Source organism: Fusarium oxysporum, chromosome 4 (genome assembly GCF_000149955.1).
Source record: "Fusarium oxysporum f. sp. lycopersici 4287 chromosome 4, whole genome shotgun sequence".
Classification (NCBI taxonomy): domain Eukaryota; kingdom Fungi; phylum Ascomycota; class Sordariomycetes; order Hypocreales; family Nectriaceae; genus Fusarium; species Fusarium oxysporum.
Window position 1 is genome coordinate 3984938 of NC_030989.1, and position 20207 is coordinate 4005144.

Here is a 20207-nt window from a genome sequence, read left to right on the forward strand (position 1 = left end):
AAAGCATTGGCAGTCTCGTCACCAGGTAGAGTGTGCGACACTACTCGGAGTCAATAGACTCTGTCTACCGCCCGACACGCCTGGGGTATAGGTCACCGCCCTTGAGAGCTGGTTCGTTCCAATTCTTGAACCGTCATTGGAGTGTTCGCTTGTTACAAGCTGCATCATGTCTTCTGGTAGTTCTGCACCCTCGTCGTTCCACCAATAGTGCAGTACATCACTCTGCCAGCGATCAAGATCACGGATCTTGAGTCCCCGACTCTTGGTGAAGGTCGTATGGAGAAGCAGCGCATTCACTGACGATAGCCTAAGCTGGTGCAAAAGCCATCTATTAATAAAATCACCCTTGCCACCCTCACCATGGTCCAGCATGAGCCGATCGATGGAATACTCTTTGGACGCGAGCTGCATGCGGCTTGGTTTCACCGGGTCAGTCACCGGTAGGGCTGCTGCTGCCTTGAGTGCATCACGCGGTGTGAGGGGGAATTCGTCAGCCATAACGTGTTCAGGCTGGCTCAGAAGAACAGGGAATGTGGGATGTGCAAGATCTGTCCGGCTGCGCAGGATCACGGAGACGTCATCGAGTTCTATATCCTCATATCCATTTTCAGGATTGAGAAGATAAGCAACGCGTGACGATAAATGCTTTTGCATAACTCCCTTTTCCTCACACAGCTTTCGGAGATCAGTTACTTGTCGCTGCAGGCTGGTGACGCTATTGCGCATTTCTTGCTCTTCCAGCGGGAACTCATCGAAGAATTCGATCTCAGCCTCGTTCAGCTCCATACCCGCGGCTGCCTTCATCTTTAATTCTCCCTCATGCTGCTCCTTGAGAAATAGTAGCTCGTCAAGCTCCTCCTTGGCGTTCTCAAGGTCACCGACTGCAGCCATGAGATCTAGGTACTTAGGATGCAGATCCTCGGATGGGCCATCAGGAGATATGCCCATTAGATCATTGGGAATATTCTTGTCTTCCTCATGCTTTGTGTCGTCTTCAGGAGGCTGTTCGAGAGGAACAGCTTGACCAACCGCGAGCAAACTAAAGAATCGAATCTCCAGCCTGTTGAGGATTTCCTCTTCTTCATCCAAGGTGATCTCAAGATCTTCGTAATCGTTTTCATAGGCTTGGTATTCAGTTCTCAGCCGCTGCAGCTCTGCCAGATGTCGTTCCAGAGTGGCAGGCCCTGTTACTATCTGCCCTTGTTGAGCAATCAGCATAGGTCGAACGACACCCATGAATGTATTGTCTGCATCGTCCCTCTGTCGCCGCAACTCTCTTAATATTTTTCGCTTCTTGGCCATTTGACTCTTGATGTCGTTCAACTTGACCCGTTGATCTTTGAGTTTGACCCAGAGTAGCTCCAGCGTATCCTCAGGAGGGGCAGACTCTTTCGATCGATGACTTCTGCTACCCCTGGTGGTTTCCAAGACAGGATCGAGGCTGGTGCTCAAGTCCAGGCGATCTTTCGGGGCGCGATCCCGCTCGTATTCAGATATCCAGTTGGTTATACGAGTTGTCATAGAAGTCTTGCGATTTCCTCCTTGTGGATTCAAGTTGGATGCTGTAGGATATAGAGGGGGAAACTGGCGCGAGTTTCGGAGGACAAGAGAGTCCTCATCGGACAGAGAATCGGAGAAAGATACCTCATCATCAATTAACCGCGGGATTGTATGGTTTGAAGATTGAGATGTAGAAGTGATATCCCGAAGTTCGGGCTGAGTTGATGCTTTTGGGGCCAGGCGGATTGCCAGATTACTCTTATTCCCCGACTGATGGGCGCTGTGTGGTGGTCCGAAGCTAACAAATCCTCTCGGTGGTCTCAAATTTGGTGTTTGAGTCTGAGTCGGTGCATCACTGGGAGAATTGGGTGCAGAACTGAAGGTCATTCGAGGTGGTGTCGCCGGCAATGTCTGCTGAGAGAGTCGTTGTGGAGGTGGAACCGTGTCAAGGCTATATGTGAATGGTGGACGTAGATTTGTATTGGCGATGAAATTGCCAGGTGGTGGTTGAGGTGGAGGTGGAGGCGGCGGTAGATAGAACGGAGGGCGACTTGACGTGTGCGGGGATGATGGCGATGGTACAGTTGGAGGTCGAAGATAGAATGGTGGTGGTGGTGGAGGCGGAGGCGGAGGATTGTCAAGGCCAGTTTTCCATGGTGGAGGAGGATGAGAAGGCGGAGGCGGGCCCGACATGTCTATTACGCTGGCCTGAGTAGACGGTGCTTGATTGTTGGAAAACACCGTCTCAACTTCAGACATAGGGAAGCTTGTCGAGACATGAATCGGGTTTGATGGCGGCAGAGCATCGTGGATCGGATAATTCCCCTCGCCCTCAAACTCGTGCTGGTAGCGGGAATTGCCATGAGTCCCAGGCACAGGAAGAGGCGAGGTCGAAGAATGAGGATATTGGTGATGTGAGTTTTGGTGGATTCGGGCGTAGCTCGAGTGGTTGTGGTTGTCGTACGCTACGGCCTCCATCGACGTACGTAAGATCAACAGAGCTAAGATAAAGAGACGAACTCATTAGAACTGGAGGCGGCCTGTCCATTTCTCTCTCTCAGATAAACGGGTGCGACGATCAATGCTGAGTCGATCGTTGAGGCTCTTTGCAATGACGGTCGACGAAAGGGAGAGGAAAAGGGAGATGACAAGGAAATGAAAACAGCCAAAGCCAGCCAGGGGTTTGCTTTTTCTTCATTTGGCGAGATAGCAGAAACTTGGGGCGGACGATATAGCTCTCTGGGCGGCTGATTTGCACATTGGAATGAAATGGTGACACACAACAAGGTTCAGTTTCTAGGGGAAACATCCCGGCGTCCGGGGGGCAGCGGCCACTAAAGGCTAGCGACAGTTAGCGCCTGAATGTGAGGAAATGCATGTGGGAGCTTCTGATTTATCCATTGGCGATTACGCGACAAAGCAAGTCCAGCACTTGTTATCTCATGATCTGGACTGACCAAATAAGAACGTGACAGCAGAGCGAGGGAGGGGGAGCTATGAGTCTACACAGATTGTGCAGGAAATGCTGGGCCAGTGATAGTGTCCGTGTCAGACAATACTGGGGGCTGTTAAGGGGTGGAGGTCCACTACACGACGGGCATGCAGCCTGGTTACCAAAATTACCCATAGTATCGCTTATGATGTCCCGTATAAACAAACGGTGGAGAGAAGAAGGAAAATATCCACGTCATTGGATCATAATAAAACGTTCAACGGACGGGAGCTTGTCAATTACAAGTTACGCCTCATCGTGAGCTTGCTTGACTGAGCTTGGTCACCAGACTTTTGAGGCCAGCTTAAATTCCACTAATGGTGGATGCTCAAACACACACTGTGCTCTTCCCATCCACTTATCCCGTGCTAACTTAGCTTAGCAGATGCTACTAGAGCCTCGTCGTTGTAACTCTACCTCGACACCAACAACAATACCCTGCAGACATTCCCGATGGACGCCTTCCAAAATCGCTCACTCCCCTCCAATTCACCCACTTTGGTCCAATACGCTCTCGGCTCTTTGCATATTGCCCATGTCCGTTCCGTCTTGGACTGTGTATTCGAATGAGAGGGGCGTGTCTTGCAGGTTATGTTCAGTGCCTATTCAACATGAAAAGCCCATATCATTCACTGCTCTCTGCTCTCTTGAGAGCCCACAACTCGGCGTCTCAGCTGGTGTTATCTTGGACGGAACTGCATCTCCTTCAGGCCTTTCCCTTATTTACTCTTCAGTTGCTTGCTAAGGGTCTCGTCATGCGAGTTTGCAGCTCGACTTCTCCGAGAACCCCTCCATGAGTCCACCTCCTCCACTTGTTGCATCCATCCCCACTCGACTCGTTCTGTTACTCGCTGGCTGATGCGCGACATTAAAGAGATGCTGGACTGCATAGTCAGAAGCGACTGATAAGCTGCGGTTGCCGCTCAGTTGTCCACCCTCTGAGCCCTTCCGGTTTCTACCTCTTGTTTCCCGTACCGATCTACTCTTCAAGGTCGACCGGAACTGGGAGATTTGTTGTGACTCAAAGCTCCAGCTCCAGCTCCAGCTCCAGCTTACTGACATCAGGCTGCACGCCATTCCTTCAGGCAGTCCTGCAACTCCTGCAGCCAAGCAGTTTTTCTGCCGTTCTCATTGCTAGTATTTGGTTGTCATCATCGCGTATCCTGCGGGCAGATGCTGGTCTTCCTGTTGTACTACCACCTCGACCAACCCGCCTTCAACAACTGCTCTGACTCCTAGTTCACCAGCAGCACTACCACAAGAGTCGCACGAGATACCCCTTCAGCATACTTTATGCAACTCTGAAGCACCAATCCTAGTTCTGGCGGCAGAATCTCACCTGCCTACCCCGACCTACATACGCCACAGGCATCAAATCCCTACAGGACACTGGTCAACCTCGCCCAGATACAGGAAGCCGGTATAGCACTAAAGCAAAGACGAGACAGTCGTCTCAGCGGAATCTCTCGAGTACTTGCATCTACAACAATCAATCCAATTCTATCCCGATCTACGCCAACGCACCCCAAGGAACCCAACGAGAGCCCGAATCTTCGTCCTCGTGCAACCAAGCTGCAGCTCCCTTATCCAGTCTCCATCCCGAATCAAGAGCTGAGCCGCATTTTTTGGTTAGCCAGCTAACTTCTCGGTTTTACGGTTCCACTGCACTGTACTCTTGCTTATTTCTACAAAAGCCCCCAACCCACCATCTCCCCAGTTGTCGGTGCCGCTTTACTTCAGTTCGTTACGTTCTGAACAACGAACAAGGCCTCAGGCTTTGGAGACGAAAGAACTCAAGGTTCTTTACACCAAACACTTCCTCGTTCCTAGTGGTGCAAAAGATTTATGCATTCTCTGCTCGTTTGACGTTTCGCATATTAATTACTGCGGCATCATATATCCACATCAGTTTTCACACTTGGTGGGTGTATCAACTACATACCTATCTTAACCTCTTCCTCGTTGAACATATTTATTTCAAGATCTGCAATCGAGTCGTTGTATTTAGACGCGTTGCTTGCATGCGCAAAATGCTACTATGTATCAAACAAGCAGACCAGGATGGAGCGAGTGGTCTAGGTGGATATGGAATCCAGACTACCAGCAATATTATCGCCAGAGAGTAGACGCTGCCGGTGTGTATTTCTATCTAGTCTTCCCATTTTCTCTTCCAGACTTACTAACCAAAGTCACATAGGCAACTCGGATATTCAATGGCAGAGCGAATATGAGTCTGCTCAGAATAGAGAAGTGCCCCGAACTCCTGTGCAAGTCCCTGCACAAGTTCAACAGATGGACCAGATGGACCAGGTGACCCAGCAGTTTGGTTCAGTCAACATACAGAGCCCTGAACAAGCGGCTGGAGACGAGCACGACAGTACGTTTTGACCTATGTTGGTCCCCTGATTTTCCACCACAATCCCCTTGGCTCCTTTCCACCTCGTCGGCTCTGAAATGTACTAACATATTGGATGGTCTAGATAATGAATATGTCACGGGCGGCTCATCGTCGAGAGTAAAATCCAAATCATCGAGGTCGCATAGCAGTTCATCAAAGTCGAAATCGAAACCGTCCAAGTCCTCTAGTGGGAAAGGCAAGGCAACCGCTCAGGAAGCCATTGACGAGGTCGATGAACACGGTTATGAAAACCGTCATAGTCAACGGAGACCATCTGCATCTGCAACCACTCAGCAAACAGAACAAACCTGTAAGTAAGCGAAGAGTTCACGGCATCCTGATGGGACAGATTGCTAAACTAGCCAGATTATGACCCGAATACTGGCCAGTATTATATATTACCACAGGCTACTCAAGGTACGTGAGATGCTCTATCTCAATCTGAGTATTAGTATTGACAAAGCTTCCTCAACCACAGGAGATTCTGCATCCAACCAGCCTTATCCAAGCGGCTCAGCCGAGGGGGAAGACCCAGAGCTTCAGGCAGCCCTTGCTCAAAGTCGACAGTATTCGCGAGATCAATACCGAGGTGGCGAGTCGTCATCTGCTGCATACACCCCTTACGGTACGTGACTCCGAGGCTGAAATGTAATTTAATTCGAGGTTTCTAACACCCATAGCAGCTCAAGATGAGGAAGAGGATCCCGGGCCAGCTGTGGCCTCCACCAACCAAGAGCACATCGTAGGCACTGGTGGCGAAACAGAGACTCTAGATCCACGTATGATTATCTGGCCTATGTAAAGCAGGGTCAAACTAACTTGATGCTAGGGTATCGTGTTGCACAGTCTCATATGTTCCAACCCGGCGAGGTAAGCTGGCTCAACCCAGACTCTAAAATTATGCTAACCGCCCGACAGGTCTTCAAAGTCCTCTGGCCGGAGCCAGCAGGAGGAGGCAGTGTAGTTGAAGAAACGGTCTATCGCGACCGGTACGGCGGTCAAATATTTGTTCATTTTCGTCGGTTCATCGTAGTCGCAAACGATCGTGGCCACTGCACTTGCATGTAAGTGTCATGTCCTATCAGCGCTTGAGCCCCCGAATCGTGCTAACATTCTAGACCTATCTCTACCTATGGTAAGAAAGGCTGTAAAAAGAGTGGCGTCAAGGCTGAACAACACGGAATCGTTGTTGAAAGTAGCAATCGAAACCCTACCGCCCTACCTGGCGAGCCAGAGCTTGGATATCCTCCTGTTCGTGTGCACATCCACGAGCCAGATGAGCGAATCGCAAAAGAGTCCCGAGTTAATTACTCAAAACTCACGACGGTGGAACATAACGTCAAGGTGCTCTTCATCGGTCGAGTGGTGACCTCAGATTGGGATATTGTCACTGAAGCGGTCAACACTAGCTGGGCAAAGAAGACGCATGTAAAGAAGAAGCATCGCAGACCATGATCCTGCGAAGGGCTCTAACATTCACGTTTTATGGTGCCTGTGTAAGCAGGTCCCTACATCGGGTGTCATCAATGACACCTGCATATATACGTTCCTCAGGAGCTGCCAGCTTTTCTGGCATGCACCTGCGAAACTTGTCTCGGCAACTTCGCAATCCCGAGACAGATACGGTATGGGTTATTCTCGACGTTCCAAACATGCTGCCTGAATTATCGTGGTAGCTTCCTGGTTGGAAACCGAACACCCTCGCAAGTGGCGCGCAATTCACTAATGTGCGTTTACATAAGGTAGTCATTTTCTTCTTGTTCTTGGCTCGGACTTTTGCATCATTTTTTCCTCAACGTCTCCAACAATTCGGAAAGTGTTTCTAAGTACTCTATTGTGTTGGGCAAGATCTTTTTATGCAACTTGACAGCAAGATTTGGTGGAACAGCACACAGCTCCTGATATGTTGATAAAGATATTCTTGAAATATGATGAGTTTGGATTTTTCTTTTTGTTTCATCGTTTCCTCACTCCTTCTCTTCTTCAGTTTTGAGATAGTCTTACAGAGGCTCTCCAATGGGTTTAATGAAAGATATGATTCATAAGGACTTCACTGGGTTTTATGATGAGTTGCAAATGCCTGGTTGGCATCACAATCATTTACGAGGCAGTGTCCCGTCTTTGGAAACGCTGAGGGGTGTCTCTTTGGTACGAGTCCAGTGTAAATATCAGAATGAATACACGAAGTTATGCCTCCAAGAATGGCTTCCTTATTCTATAAATATAAATGAATGGCTTTGTTGTGAGGTTACCGAGATAGACCCACCCACCGGACGTCGTGCCTCGGCATCTTTTTCCCCGCAACCGGAGGCTTAATTAATGAACCCCGGACGTACCCCAGGGCAGACAAAACTCCGAGGCTCGACGCTCGTCACGAAGATCAAGGGGGAACGTTGCTTATCAATTCTCTTTCCTATAAAAGATCTCTTCATCCTTCGATATTCGAGTCAAACATTTCTGCTTTGATCTCATTGTAAAAGTTATAGGATTATACCATTACACCACACGACCCCTTATACGTCATCTCTTCTACCCTTGTACTATCCACTTCCCTTTTCACAACCACAAATACAAACACAATGGCTGAAGCTCAGTTGGAAGATTTCCCTTCGCTTTTCTCCCTGAAGGGCAAGGTCGCCGTTATCACCGGCGGCTCTCGCGGTCTTGGTCTGCACGCAGCTTCAGCGTAAGTCACTTATTGCGATTTATCTACAAACGCGACTGACATTGTCTCAGATTCCTCCAAGCAGGCGCATCAAAGGTCTTCATCTCATCCCGTAAGGCCGCTGCCTGTGAAGAAGCATGCAAAGCTCTCAATGCTCTCCCCAACCTTGCTCCCGGTGCTGTTGCCATCTCAGTTCCCGCGGACTCATCCAAGTTCGAGGGTGTAGAGAGTCTTCTCGCGCAGGTCAAGAAGCACACCGACCGCGTCGATATTCTCCTCGCCAATGCTGGAGCTACATGGGGCGAGCAATTTGACACGCATCCTGACTCTGCCTTTGCCAAGGTCATGGACCTCAACGTCAAGGCTGTTTTCAACACAATCCGTCTCTTTACGCCACTCCTCGAGAAGAGCGCTTCTCTTCAGGATCCTAGCCGTGTGATTATCACTGCCAGTGTTGCAGGACTTGGTGTCGGCACAATTGGAAAGCAGGGCACATATGGTTACTCCGCTAGCAAGGCTGCTGTGCTACATCTGGGACGCAACATTGCCATGGAGCTGGGACCTAGGCACATCACCGTCAACTCCATCTGCCCTGGCTTCTTCCCTAGCAAGATGTCCAATGGTCTGCTGGAGATGTCTGGTGGTGCTGAGGAGATCGCAAACAGCAACCCCATGCGCCGACTGGGCAAGCCTGAGGATATTGCTGGTGTGGTTGTTTACCTAGCTAGTCGGGCAGGGTCTCATGTTAATGGTGAGACAATTGCTATTGATGGTGGTGCCCTGTGGCAGCGAGGCGAGCTCATGGTTGACTCCAAGTCGAAGCTGTAGGGGCGATGGATTCGAAATGTATGATAAAGAACAACCCTTCATTTATGGGGATATAAATAGAAGGCAAATACCTCTTGATGACTATTTATATATTTTATCTGTGTCAGCCTTGATGTTATTGGCGACCATCATGAACTCCCCTGCTCCAATGGCTTTCGAGCCATCCAAGTACTTGCTCTATACGTTGACTGCAAAAGACTATCAGGATCATGAATATACGGCGCATGGACACCAGTCTTGTGCCACTCAACAACAAATCCCATCTTCTCCAACAGTGCAATGACTTCGTCGTCGGCCAGCTCAAAACTTCCTGGATCAGCGATGCCCGATGAACTCTTTGGGTCATGCTCTGCTTCACCATCCTGGCAATGAGTACCAGGCGCGTTGTTCTCAAAATGCCACAATAACGGCCCCACGTTGATGAGAATACCTCCAGGCCGAAGACAGTGCCGTATGACCTCCAGGTACCGAATCAGATTGGGTGCTGTGTCGAGGAAGAAGACACTTGCCACAGCATCGTATTGTGCTTCATGATCTTCATTAGAATAGAGGCAGAGAAAGTCGGCGGCGCACATGGACATTTCTCCAGCATTAGGTGTGGCAGCTAGAACGGAGGCTGGATGGATGTCCGGAACGCGATAGCTTCTGAGGTGGTTCGCTCGGGTGAGGTGATTGGAGAAACTATGGACCCAGGGGTAAATAGTATGCTGTTCAGCCGCAGGACAATAGTTTAGAATGTATGATGAGGCGAGGAGTTGGTGATAGGAAATCTCGTTGCCTTCAGCAGTATATCCATTCGCAACCAGATCAAATACCAATCTTCCTAGGCCTGCACCTGGCACCAATACGTTTAGAGGAGCTCTATCCGGGTATCTCTCCGTTTCTGCCGCAAGAGCTTTCATGACGGGACCATAGCTAGCTTCTCTCTCCGCAGCTCCCGCCTCGGTCCAATCTCTGTAGAACTGACGAATAGTACTCCTCGCTTTGTCAACATCGGAGTGCTTGGCGACTCCGGCCCATTCTTGAGGCATCTTGGGTTCAGGGTCTTCGGGATCTGTCGTCATCATTCGAAATGACTGTAGGCCAACACGAGCAATGGTACGAGCCAGCTCAGCATTCTCATCAATTGCATCATCAGTCTTCTCCAGAGTGTCTAGGAAGTTGAACGGAGGTGCAGCCAAGAGTTTCCATTGTTCTTGAGGAAGAGCATAGAAGGCTTGACGACGAAGGTGTGTGACGTTGAAGTGAGATACTTTTGCGTATTGGCTATTGAACGTTCAGTATGAGAAACAGTACCCTTGAATCAGATTGTATATAGTGTTGAGCAGATGCTGGAGGTTTCATATGGTGTGCCAACAGACCTAGAGGAGAAATGATTCGACTCGAGTGAGGTTTCTTGGGATAACTCACAAGAATGAATCCAAGGCGCTGAATATAACTCGAACCTCTTCAGGATCTTCAGCATTGTCCTCTACTCCAGCCCATGCACTGTCATCTGGGACAATTTCGATGTGGTGGCCATCTTCAGATCCGGCCATACTGTATGGCTTAGAAATGGATTTTGGTATGCTGCGTTTAAGTAAGGGTCATGGAGGGGTAGAGAGGAATGTTGAGAATATAGCAGAAGGGCCAATTTTTTTTTTGTTATCTCATAAACCCTGCTCTTAGAAGTTATTTAGTGAACTCGGGAAATAGTGAGAGTGAAAATTGATGAAAAGATTAGAATGGACTCATGCCGCTCACTTTCTACAAGTTGACAATGATTTATGCGGGCCTCCGAATGAGTTTGCGTGGGGTTGAGGAGATCATGTGATTGCGGATTTGAGCAAATCGACAACTTTGAATAAAGCATCATCAAAAGGAAGGAGCATCGTAGCTTGCCATTTGCCGTCTGGTCATTGTTTTATTATCAGTAAGTACAATCTAGGTATTGTTTTTTTGGCTGCAAATCTCATAACCTCTTCAGTTACGTCAGACGCTCAGACGAAACATCTATGTACACTTCACAACGCAACACAACACAACACGCACCCCAGCTCTAAGAACTACCAAAGTCTCTCACTCGCCGTCTTGAGATCAAGAGATTTCTACTACACCAAGGGAATAACTTGATACTTCCTCATAAGACACATCATGGCTACAGACGTAATCGAGCTCTCTGTACCCCTCCCCCGCTCTCTAGACACCCGCATCTACCTCCGCCTTTCCACCAAAGCAAAGTCCATTGTGCTATTCCTCACAACAGCGACACAAGACGAGCTCGCCACTCCTGTCTCTATGGGCTCTTTTGTCTACGCTCTGCCCAACGTGAGTACGGCCCGTTTCGGTTCCGGTAATACTTTGCTGACTTTCATAGCGGCTTGACCAGGCACAGCCATTATCTACCACGTTCTATTCTTCAGAGGCATCAGTGGAGTTTACAACACGCTTGGCGAAGCTTTTGGCTCGGAAATCACAGCTCCCGGTGTACATCACTAACTCGATTAGCTTTGCTAATGCGGGTATGGGAGGCACGGTGGAAGAGGAGATGGAGGCCTTCAAGACCATTGTTCAGGTTGTGTCAGAGAGGCTACAGCTATCGGGCCCCAAGTCAACGGCGGCCTGGTAGGATAAGGGTACCTGTAACCAGGTAAGGGAATACGAAGTTTTAACACTTAACAAATGACAATCTTGGAAGAAGAGCTACGGACTTGCATCACCCACCACCTTAGCCTCCGTCAATACCTGATGTCTATCCTAGGAACTCTCACCGACAGAACCAGAACCATTCAGAATTATGGTGCACAGCTTCATTCATGTCACCGAGTAACATAGCTGTCAAGAGAGTCCTGGGAGAATTACGGTATGGACCACAAACAATCCCGGATGAATCCGCAGTGGTACACAGAGGCAGACGGCTTGAGGCAAATGCTTGTCACCAGGCGGGATTGCGCGTGTAACACCATAAGACCCAATCCTTCTGTTCTTGTGCTGAGGAGGCTTGTTATCGTTGTGCCTTTCTCAATAGATATTACACTGAAGAGAAACAATAAAGGGTCTGTGAATACACGAGTTACGTATCTCGCCTCCACGGCCACAGCTTCCATTACTTCAGGATTTTGTATCCCCAATTGCTTGGATAAGGCGGCCAGACCTCGCCATGTTTCTTGTGCATTAAGCCAGCTGCAGACCGCTTTATTGCGATAGCGACTGGCCAGGAAATAGTGTCGCACGAGTAATACACGATGTTCAGGCTGGTACAACACCAAGCTGCGCGGCACTTACGACGAGACTGAGCCCGCAGTGACGCTTTGGTGAAACTAGACTATCAGATGAAGGGTGATACTCTCGATAGTTTATCGGTCCATACGGGAGAGTACGCAAGAAACCAGCTAAACATGGATGTTGGTCTGCATCTTTGAGTTTCTAGAGTTGCAAATATGGCCTGAGTTTGAACACAGTATTATGGGTAGCTCAAGGCCGTTAGATGCAGTCTCAGGCAGGGCCGCGGCCCGTTGCAGGCGTTAATATGAATGGATGATTCAGAGCCATATCGATTTTGTTGAAATGGTTGGATAATGAATTCAAACAAGCGGCTATTTCGTCTCGTCGACTCTTCTAACCAGCCACGAGACGAGACGAACGAACGATATATTAGATGACAACATTTGTTGCTCTAAAATAAAATGGAACCCAACAGTTTATTCTAGCTCCGGCGATCCCCGCAGCAAAGAAAAAGAGCCTGCCTTGCATTTCTTCAGTGACAAATTTTCTCGGTTTCTGCGGGCGGGTTATCGTTATCGCACCCCGCGCCACTAGAAACCTCGATTGGCACGGCCATGTTGGGTGTTTCAGGCTACTTTACAGTGCGTCTGATACGTGACATGCCCCCATTGTGTCTCTCATCTCGCCATCGCTAGTCTCAAAGGGGCAATTTCTTGGTTGAATGCCCTTGACCTTGAGCCTCCGCTCTCTCCTCGAAACTACACCAAAATCTTCGTCCCCTACTCTTGGTGGGCAGCTGAGCTTCTTCAACTCTAACTCGAGAGATCTGCATCAACTTCTCCCCCTCGGTTGTCTTTTTCTTTACAGCTGCGTCTCAAGACGCACAGCGTCCTGTCGCCCTTTTTCTTGATATTACTATCAGGGTCGTAATAAGCAAAGCAATCCCTAGGAACAAAGGCGAAGCTGCTAGGCGTCTCAGTAAGAAACCAGGTGAGTAGACTTGAGTTGACTTGAGCTTTGCAGTGTGGCCCCACGGTGTTGCACATCCCTGTATCGGAGGGGCACATTCGCTTCTCGCCCACTGCCATCCCATACGACGACGGACGGATACTCTATCCCACTATACAAGAGTCCACCGCTGGTCTCTCGTTTCTCATCTCTCCCCTCTCCCAGGCTCCTTCACCATTGTCATCTCTATTTTGTCCTGGCTAAAGGTTTGCGCATTGCTAACCGTTGACGAGTAGGAGCTGTGGAGCTTAGCTCATGTGAAAGTCGTTCACAAAGTTTCCATCTCGCTTCTGCGCCCCTCTTCTCTACATCCGCCTTCTGCGACGTTCAGAGACCTTGTCAACACCACCGCAGCCATGTCCTCCTGGGAACCCGCCCCCGATTCGCTGCAGCAGCTCGCTGCTTGCCTCAAAGACTCCCTCAGTGGTTTCGACAAGAGTGCTCAGAAGCAGGCTGACTTGGTAAGACTTTGCTTGCCCATCGCAATGCATGCGCCGCCCCTCAGCTAATCATCCTTTGCAGATGCTTCAACAAGCCAAGAACTCCCCAGACATCAACAACTATCTCGCATATCTCTTCTCAAGCTCCTCACCTCCCAATGGCCTTCAATTTTCGGAGCAAGATTTCCACCTCGTGCGCTCCGCCGCTGGCATCATGCTCAAGAATAATGTTCGAAGCGAATGGAAGAGCATCCCCGAGTCCAACCTCCAGCTCATCAAGCTCGCGGTCCCCATGTGCCTGCAAGACAAGAACTCCCAGATCCGCAACTTTGCTGGAAACATTGCTACCGAAATTGTCCGCCGCGGAGGCTTGCTCAGCTGGCCGGAGCTACTTCCCCAGCTCCTCGACTTGGTCGGTAACACATCCGGTCAAACTTCGAATGAGGCGCAAGAGGGTGCTATGTCTGCTCTGGCCAAGATCTGCGAGGACAACTTCCGTCAGTTGACCAAGGAGGTTAATGGCCAGCGGCCCCTCAACTATGTTCTTCCCCATTTCATCGCGGCCACCAAGAGCCCTCTGCCCAAGGTCAGGGCTGGTGCGCTTACTGCCATCAACGTCTTCACACCTCGAGAATCACAGGCCATGCTTAACTCCATCGATGACCTCCTCCAGCATCTGTTTGTTCTGGCCAGCGATGACAATGTTGATGTTCGACGACAAGTGTGCCGTGCCTTTGTTCACCTAGTTGAGACGCGACCCGACAAGCTCCAGCCGCACATTAGTGGCCTCGTCGACTATATAATATCCCAGCAGAAAGGCGACGATGAGGACTTGGCCTGTGAAGCGGCCGAATTCTGGCTCGCCGTGGGAGAACATGACAATTTATGGAGGGCATTGGAGCCGTACATCAATAAGATTATTCCTGTCCTCCTCGAGTGCATGGTTTACAGTGGAGAGGACATTGCCCTCCTTGGAGGTGCTTCAGATGACGAGGAGGAGGAGGATCGTGAAGAGGATATCCGCCCTGCATTTGCCAAGAAGGCTCTTGCACGAAAGGCCAACGGTGAGGTCAGCGAGTCCGCAGATCAAGCCCAGAATGGAAACGGCTTCGAGAAGCTCAGTGGAATGGACGACGATACCGAGGAGGGAGAAATCGATGACTACGATGACGGTGACGACGCCAACCCTGACGAGCGATGGACCATCCGCAAGTGCTCCGCCGCCGCTCTCGATGTTTTCGCCCGCGACTTCCAATCTCCTGTTTTCGAGGCTATCTTCCCCTATCTGTCACAGCATCTGAAGCACGAAGAGTGGCCTCAGCGAGAAGCCGCTGTTCTCGCCTTGGGTGCTGTTGCTGATGGATGCATGGACGTTGTTGTCCCTCACTTGCCTGAGCTTGTGCCTTACCTCATCTCTCTTCTCGAGGACTCGGAGCCTGTTGTGAGACAGATCACCTGTTGGACCCTTGGTCGATATTCGTCATGGGCTGCCAATCTGGAGGATACAGACAAAGATCAGTTCTTCCTCCCTTTGATGGACGGTATTCTCCGCCACATGTTGGATAAGAACAAGAAAGTACAAGAAGCTGCTGCATCGGCATTCGCCAACCTTGAGGAGAAGGCAGGTAAGATCCTTGAACCTTACTGTGGCCCCATTATCCAGCAATTTGTCCATTGCTTTGCCAAGTACAAGGATCGCAACATGTACATTCTTTACGACTGTGTACAGACACTGGCGGAGCATATTGGACCTGCCATGGCCGCACCAGAGCTGTCTGGCAAGCTGATGCCTGCCTTGATCGACCGATACAACCGTGTATCGGATCAGTCACGGGAGCTGTTCCCTCTGCTAGAGTGCCTCTCTTATGTGGCGATGGCACTCGGTGATGCGTTCGCTCCCTATGCTGAGCCTATCTTCCTTCGATGCGTCAATATCATTCACGTCAATCTTGAGCAGACTTTGGCCGCTGCTGGCAACCCCATAATTGACCAACCTGACAAGGATTTCCTGGTAACAAGTCTGGATCTTCTTAGTGCCATCGTTCAAGCTCTCAACGATGACAAGTCGGCTGCATTGGTCAAGAGCTCCCAACAGTCCTTCTTTGAGCTCCTCAGCTTCTGTATGGAGGACCCCAGTGACGAAGTTCGACAATCTGCCTATGCACTGCTGGGAGATTGCGCTAGATACGTCTATCCTCTACTACAGCCCTACCTTGCTACAATTATCCCCATCCTGCTGAAGCAGCTTGATATGGACAGCGTCCTCGATGAGGATATGGACAGTGGGTTTGGCGTCGTTAACAATGCCTGCTGGTCAGTTGGTGAAATTTCAATGCAACACAAGGAGCACATGGGCCCATGGGTTCAAGAGCTTCTCCAACGGTTTGTTGAGATTATGACCAACCCTCGTGTTCCTAAAGCGCTGAACGAAAACGCTGCCATGGCTTTGGGACGCCTCGGCCTCGAGAACTCGGAACAGCTTGGACCTCATCTTTCAACTTTTGCAGAGGAATGGATCAGCATCATGAACGAGGTCGATGCAACTGAAGAGAAGGCGACGGCTTTCAAGGGATTTTCTATGATCGTGGGACGAAACCCTCAGGCCATGGAGAAGGAGTTGCTCAACTATTTTACGGCCATTGCCCGTTATCGTGATATTGACTTGAAGAGCCCTGTCAGGCAGGAGTTGCATGATGTCTTCCAGAAGGTCAGTGCCTATTGCATTGCTGTTGTTTCTTTATCACACAAGCTAACGTTTCTCAGGTCATCAATATCTACAAACAAATAATTCCCGAGTTTAGCAACTTTGTTGGCCAGATGCAGCAACGAGACCGACAAAATTTGGAGTCGCATTATACTCTGTAGTATGGGATGGCGACTGATCTCGGCCTTCTTATTTCTTGAAGGAATGACTCAAGGGTGGCAGTGGAAGTGGTTCGTCGTTATTACATAGTTATAGATAGCACTGATTCTTTTATCGCAGTAGATAGCATGGTACGGGATGCATGGCGAAGTTCAAGGGGGTTTATGAAAAGTCTTGGAGCCATTTTGATTGATGTTGAATGATGGTATGAACTGACGAGGGTCGCAATGCGACATTGGGAGGAGGACGAGATACCTGATGGAAGCTGGAACTGGGAAATGGGACTGGGAGAATGGCAACATGTTATGCCACAAGTAGATAGAAGTACTCGGATTCATGGGAGGAGTTGATGGGCATTTATGGGGTCCGAGTTAGATAGATAGGCTACTTTATTATGCTGCTGCAAGCTGGAGCAATGTCACTGAAGCGTGGAAGATCACCAGATGGAAGATGGTATTACTATGGTAGCTGAACACCAGAGTTATTTCGTCATCGTCTTGTCACATTGTATCATGAGAACCCCAATCGAATTTCGAGTCGTAATGATAGTATTTTGCATCTATTAAGCTAGAGCACTTACAACTTATTCGCAACTTGCGAATGCCTACAAAGAAAATCGGTGATGCTGTAGGGTAGCCATCGCCAACCACGACCAACAAGGAGAGAAACATTTCGGTATCAGTTCCATGCTACAGCATAAGAAACGTTGCATCGTCTCTCATTTTAAACATATGAGCGCCGTCTTGCATTGATTAATGAGTCATGAGAACTGCCTGTCGAGGCCGTGGGCAGCAAAGACCAAGTACTGACTCTGTAGCCGTCTCATGTGCAGCAAAGGCCATGCAAACAACGACATTTCTCCTCTGGGCAAATTACAAAAGAGTCACTTACAATATAGCTCTCGTGAGTGAATGGGTCGGGCTCTAACATTGGCCTTCAGCGTCTGTCTATGCGGTGATAGTACTGGTGTAACCAGCAGTGACAAGTTGGACACTCACAATTTGCCAAGACCGCGGAGTCTCCATCGATGCCATAACATAATGCCCAATGCCCTTTGACTCGCGTAGCCACTTAGTAATGGTCATCCCTTGAACCCCTGAAGTTGTCGTGAGGAGGCAGTTGACTGCCGGGTTTTCGCATGAAGGCATTAACACTAGGAAAACGGAAGATCGCCCCTGTTCTAGTTTCCGCTTTCAGACTTAGAGTTTCTGGAAACCAGCTCTTGCAAGACTTGATTCGATAAAAAGGTGTTGGGAGAGGTGCTTTGACTTTCCCAAACCTAACCCAGGAACTCGCTAGCTACGCGAGTCGGTACCAAGAGCCGAACAGTTTGGACGATCTTTTAGTCTGCCAGTCTATCAATAGTCTCTAGATATGTAATAGTCTCCGTATAGACGAAATACTTGCCCTACCGGGCAAGCACACAGACGTTGCGAATACGCTGGGGAAATTGAAGCTCAATAGCGGAGACAAAAGGCCCAAACTCTTGGCTGCATCAGTCAGAAGAAACCAACGGTGTACCAAGGATAATTAGACTGAAGCTAGACAGTCATGAACTTGGAAACTGATCTGTTGAGTGATAACAATTTTACAATGAATCAACTTGTGTGTCAATCGAACTCCAGCCATGACTCGCGTAGCGTGCATAACACCAACGACCTGAAATTGGTGAGATGCTCGCGAAAGACGTCTACACGTCGGCGAACCTTTGACTGATGACAGTCAGCGACAGGAGGAGGTAAAGAAACACCAACGGTGAAATCACCACGCGGGTCTCATCATCACAAGTGCATCGTAACATACACTCTCGACAAGCCACCCCGTATGCCCTTTCGATTCATGGCCGCAGGGAGGTGCAAGGAGATGCAGGCCATTGCAGGGAGAGCAAAGTCTCTCGGTCAAAGAACAGGTGGTTGGTCTTTTGCATCGACTTGGACATGTAGAAGCTAAATTTATCCTGGTGGCTTGCTTTCTTCCGGCAAGCTTCTGTAGCTGAGATGCATCGACCCGTCTGGACACAGAATATAGCTGTCACCGCTGGCCTCGGGAACTATCCGTATGATTCCGTCCAGTGATATCGTCGTACTGATATGGTATGGGTAATGGAGACAACATATGCTCGGCAACCGGAGCAGGCTCACCGGACCCTGCATGGTCCACGGTCCATGGTCCACGGTTAAGGCCAAGGTCCTTGTGAGGCTCGCGATGTCCAATAATCAGAGCCAGAGTTTAACGACTTGCTCAACGTCATTGCTGATTACTGGCGTGTCAGTAGACAAATGTGCCATAAATCATCAGGCAGGGGCGTACAAGAAGACCCAAGTCTTGTCATTCTGTTCTGGCGTATTATGGCCAGGCCTGGCATAACTGTACTGCTTCTCTCCAAGCCAAGCCGAGCCAAGCCATAACAGGAGAGTAACTGAGAGGACGACTCACCCAGTGAAACCACCACTAGAGGCTCTGGTGCTGCTGTTCTGCTGTGCCGTTTAAGCTTTGGCACTAGATGCGTCGGTCTTGATTGGAAAAACTGTCCACACCGTGTCATAGTCCCCTGCCCGTGTCACCATTAATAGCTCAGCCTCGCACTAATACCCCTGTCTTATGCATGGCATGGTCCGCCCCGGGGATCCATTTTCCCCATTCTGACGCCCTTTTTGAACAAAGAACCCTGTCAGTTTGTTCCCTAGCCTATTCGGCAACCCTGTCCGACGCTGTGAGCCATGGCCTGGTCTAGAACAAAGGCATTTTTGGACATCGTCATTTCAACATTCGAGTGGCTGGGTCATCAACAGGCAAAAGTTGACTCGTGGGAAACAAGGAAAAGGACCCTGCGAGGCTGTTGGTGACATGCTCTCCACGGTCCGGGCTTTTGAGAAAAGCCCGCAGCTCCGACTCTGGCAATAAAACCCAACCAAGCCCAAGCTGTTGTGGGCCATCTCCAGCGCCCGAATGGGCTTCTGGCTACAACAGTAACATTCGCGCAATCAGTCGTTGCCGATGAAACTTGGCCCATGGCCTTGGGTTTAGCCCCTTGCCAGTGGCAGAGATTGGAGGACTGGAATAAAACATTTCTCATCGGAACCTCCTGGTCAGGCGCCGTCGTGTGCCATGTGGTCTCGAGCCCGCACCACTAGCTTCGCCCCGATATGATGGCCTCAGTAGCCGAGTCAGCAATAAGATCTCCAAATGATACGTTACTGTTAGCCGTCAAAAGACCCTGAGGCCCAGCCATCTATGTCATTCTTGTTTGACCCTGCGTCCATATTCTGCCACAGGCGTTGCATCCTTTTCACGGCTTTGATCCCGCGGCGCGGGTTTGCCGGCGCCCCTTCACAGATTCGCATACCTAGCTTGCTCAAGGGATCAGCCTCTTTCAACTTCGTCCCTTTCGTCTATTGGCGCGCAAGTGAGCTACCCCATAGATAACCTTCAAGTATTGTACACTGTTGATGTTCATCACCATACAATCTGATACAAACCATACATGTTGATGTCCAAGGATTTCTCCTTTTCGCTACTCCGTATAGGGCCGGTCTTTTCCGACTTCAAACTGTGATCTGCAGTCTAAAGTTTTGGCTATTCAACTTTGGAGGGGCATCAGATCATCGGGAGCCAGAAGTCGGGACTTTGAGTCAACTTTTCTGTCACTAGTACTCTGTAGTTGGGTCATACACAGGTAGTTGTGAAAATGGCCCACGCCCTTGTCGCGGGGCTCACGTTGTTGTATCATTCTCAAGTTAGCAGGTCAGGCTAGGAAGCAGCTTCAATGGGGTAGGTCATGGGACAACCTAAGAAGTGATGCTGATCTG

General features: G+C 49.6%; 6 protein-coding genes across 12 annotated transcripts; 4 read left to right on the forward strand and 2 right to left on the reverse strand.

Annotated features, from left to right (window-relative positions):
* Positions 1 to 2866, reverse strand: FOXG_04276 (uncharacterized protein). The gene has a single exon (XM_018382243.1). It carries the CDS (start codon positions 2476 to 2478, stop codon positions 19 to 21), a length of 2460 nt encoding a protein of 819 aa, XP_018238916.1. The 5' UTR covers positions 2479 to 2866; the 3' UTR covers positions 1 to 18.
* Positions 2867 to 3427: 561 nt separating this feature from the next.
* On the forward strand, positions 3428 to 7646 carry FOXG_04277 (uncharacterized protein). 3 transcript variants are annotated; one of them, XM_018382244.1, is made up of 9 exons: positions 3428 to 5127; positions 5190 to 5369; positions 5473 to 5700; positions 5757 to 5807; positions 5869 to 6015; positions 6074 to 6169; positions 6220 to 6260; positions 6309 to 6454; positions 6509 to 7646. In XM_018382244.1, the coding sequence occupies exons 1-9, from the start codon at positions 5031 to 5033 to the stop codon at positions 6843 to 6845; spliced, it is 1323 nt and encodes a 440-aa protein (XP_018238917.1). In that variant the 5' UTR covers positions 3428 to 5030; the 3' UTR covers positions 6846 to 7646. The 3 variants fall into 3 exon arrangements, with proteins under 3 accessions (XP_018238917.1, XP_018238919.1, XP_018238918.1); XM_018382246.1 differs by lacking the exon at positions 6509 to 7646 and having other exon boundaries at positions 3570 to 5127; positions 6309 to 6501; XM_018382245.1 differs by lacking the exon at positions 3428 to 5127 and having other exon boundaries at positions 5156 to 5369; positions 6509 to 7601.
* Positions 7647 to 7677: 31 nt separating this feature from the next.
* Positions 7678 to 10219, forward strand: FOXG_04278 (gluconate 5-dehydrogenase). Its single transcript, XM_018382247.1, has 2 exons — positions 7678 to 8076; positions 8127 to 10219. The coding sequence occupies exons 1-2, from the start codon at positions 7970 to 7972 to the stop codon at positions 8881 to 8883; spliced, it is 864 nt and encodes a 287-aa protein (XP_018238920.1). The 5' UTR covers positions 7678 to 7969; the 3' UTR covers positions 8884 to 10219.
* FOXG_04279 (uncharacterized protein) lies at positions 8831 to 10626 on the reverse strand. Of its 2 annotated transcripts, none has more exons than XM_018382248.1 (2): positions 10294 to 10626; positions 8831 to 10149 (listed from the first exon to the last, which is right to left on the reverse strand). In XM_018382248.1, the coding sequence occupies exons 1-2, from the start codon at positions 10419 to 10421 to the stop codon at positions 9012 to 9014; spliced, it is 1266 nt and encodes a 421-aa protein (XP_018238921.1). In that variant the 5' UTR covers positions 10422 to 10626; the 3' UTR covers positions 8831 to 9011. The 2 variants fall into 2 exon arrangements, with proteins under 2 accessions (XP_018238921.1, XP_018238922.1); XM_018382249.1 differs by having other exon boundaries at positions 8845 to 10149; positions 10245 to 10626.
* A 40-nt stretch (positions 10627 to 10666) lies between these two features.
* FOXG_04280 (uncharacterized protein) lies at positions 10667 to 12411 on the forward strand. 3 transcript variants are annotated; one of them, XM_018382250.1, is made up of 3 exons: positions 10667 to 10795; positions 10850 to 11190; positions 11240 to 12411. In XM_018382250.1, the coding sequence occupies exons 2-3, from the start codon at positions 11017 to 11019 to the stop codon at positions 11489 to 11491; spliced, it is 426 nt and encodes a 141-aa protein (XP_018238923.1). In that variant the 5' UTR covers positions 10667 to 10795; positions 10850 to 11016; the 3' UTR covers positions 11492 to 12411. The 3 variants fall into 3 exon arrangements, with proteins under 3 accessions (XP_018238923.1, XP_018238925.1, XP_018238924.1); XM_018382252.1 differs by having other exon boundaries at positions 10732 to 10795; positions 10859 to 11190; positions 11240 to 12110; XM_018382251.1 differs by lacking the exon at positions 10667 to 10795 and having other exon boundaries at positions 10827 to 11190.
* Positions 12412 to 12742: 331 nt separating this feature from the next.
* FOXG_04281 (uncharacterized protein) lies at positions 12743 to 16944 on the forward strand. 2 transcript variants are annotated; one of them, XM_018382253.1, is made up of 4 exons: positions 12743 to 13077; positions 13332 to 13556; positions 13618 to 16242; positions 16299 to 16935. In XM_018382253.1, the coding sequence occupies exons 2-4, from the start codon at positions 13452 to 13454 to the stop codon at positions 16398 to 16400; spliced, it is 2832 nt and encodes a 943-aa protein (XP_018238926.1). In that variant the 5' UTR covers positions 12743 to 13077; positions 13332 to 13451; the 3' UTR covers positions 16401 to 16935. The 2 variants fall into 2 exon arrangements, with proteins under 2 accessions (XP_018238926.1, XP_018238927.1); XM_018382254.1 differs by lacking the exon at positions 12743 to 13077 and having other exon boundaries at positions 13119 to 13556; positions 16299 to 16944.
* Positions 16945 to 20207: the final 3263 nt, after the last annotated feature.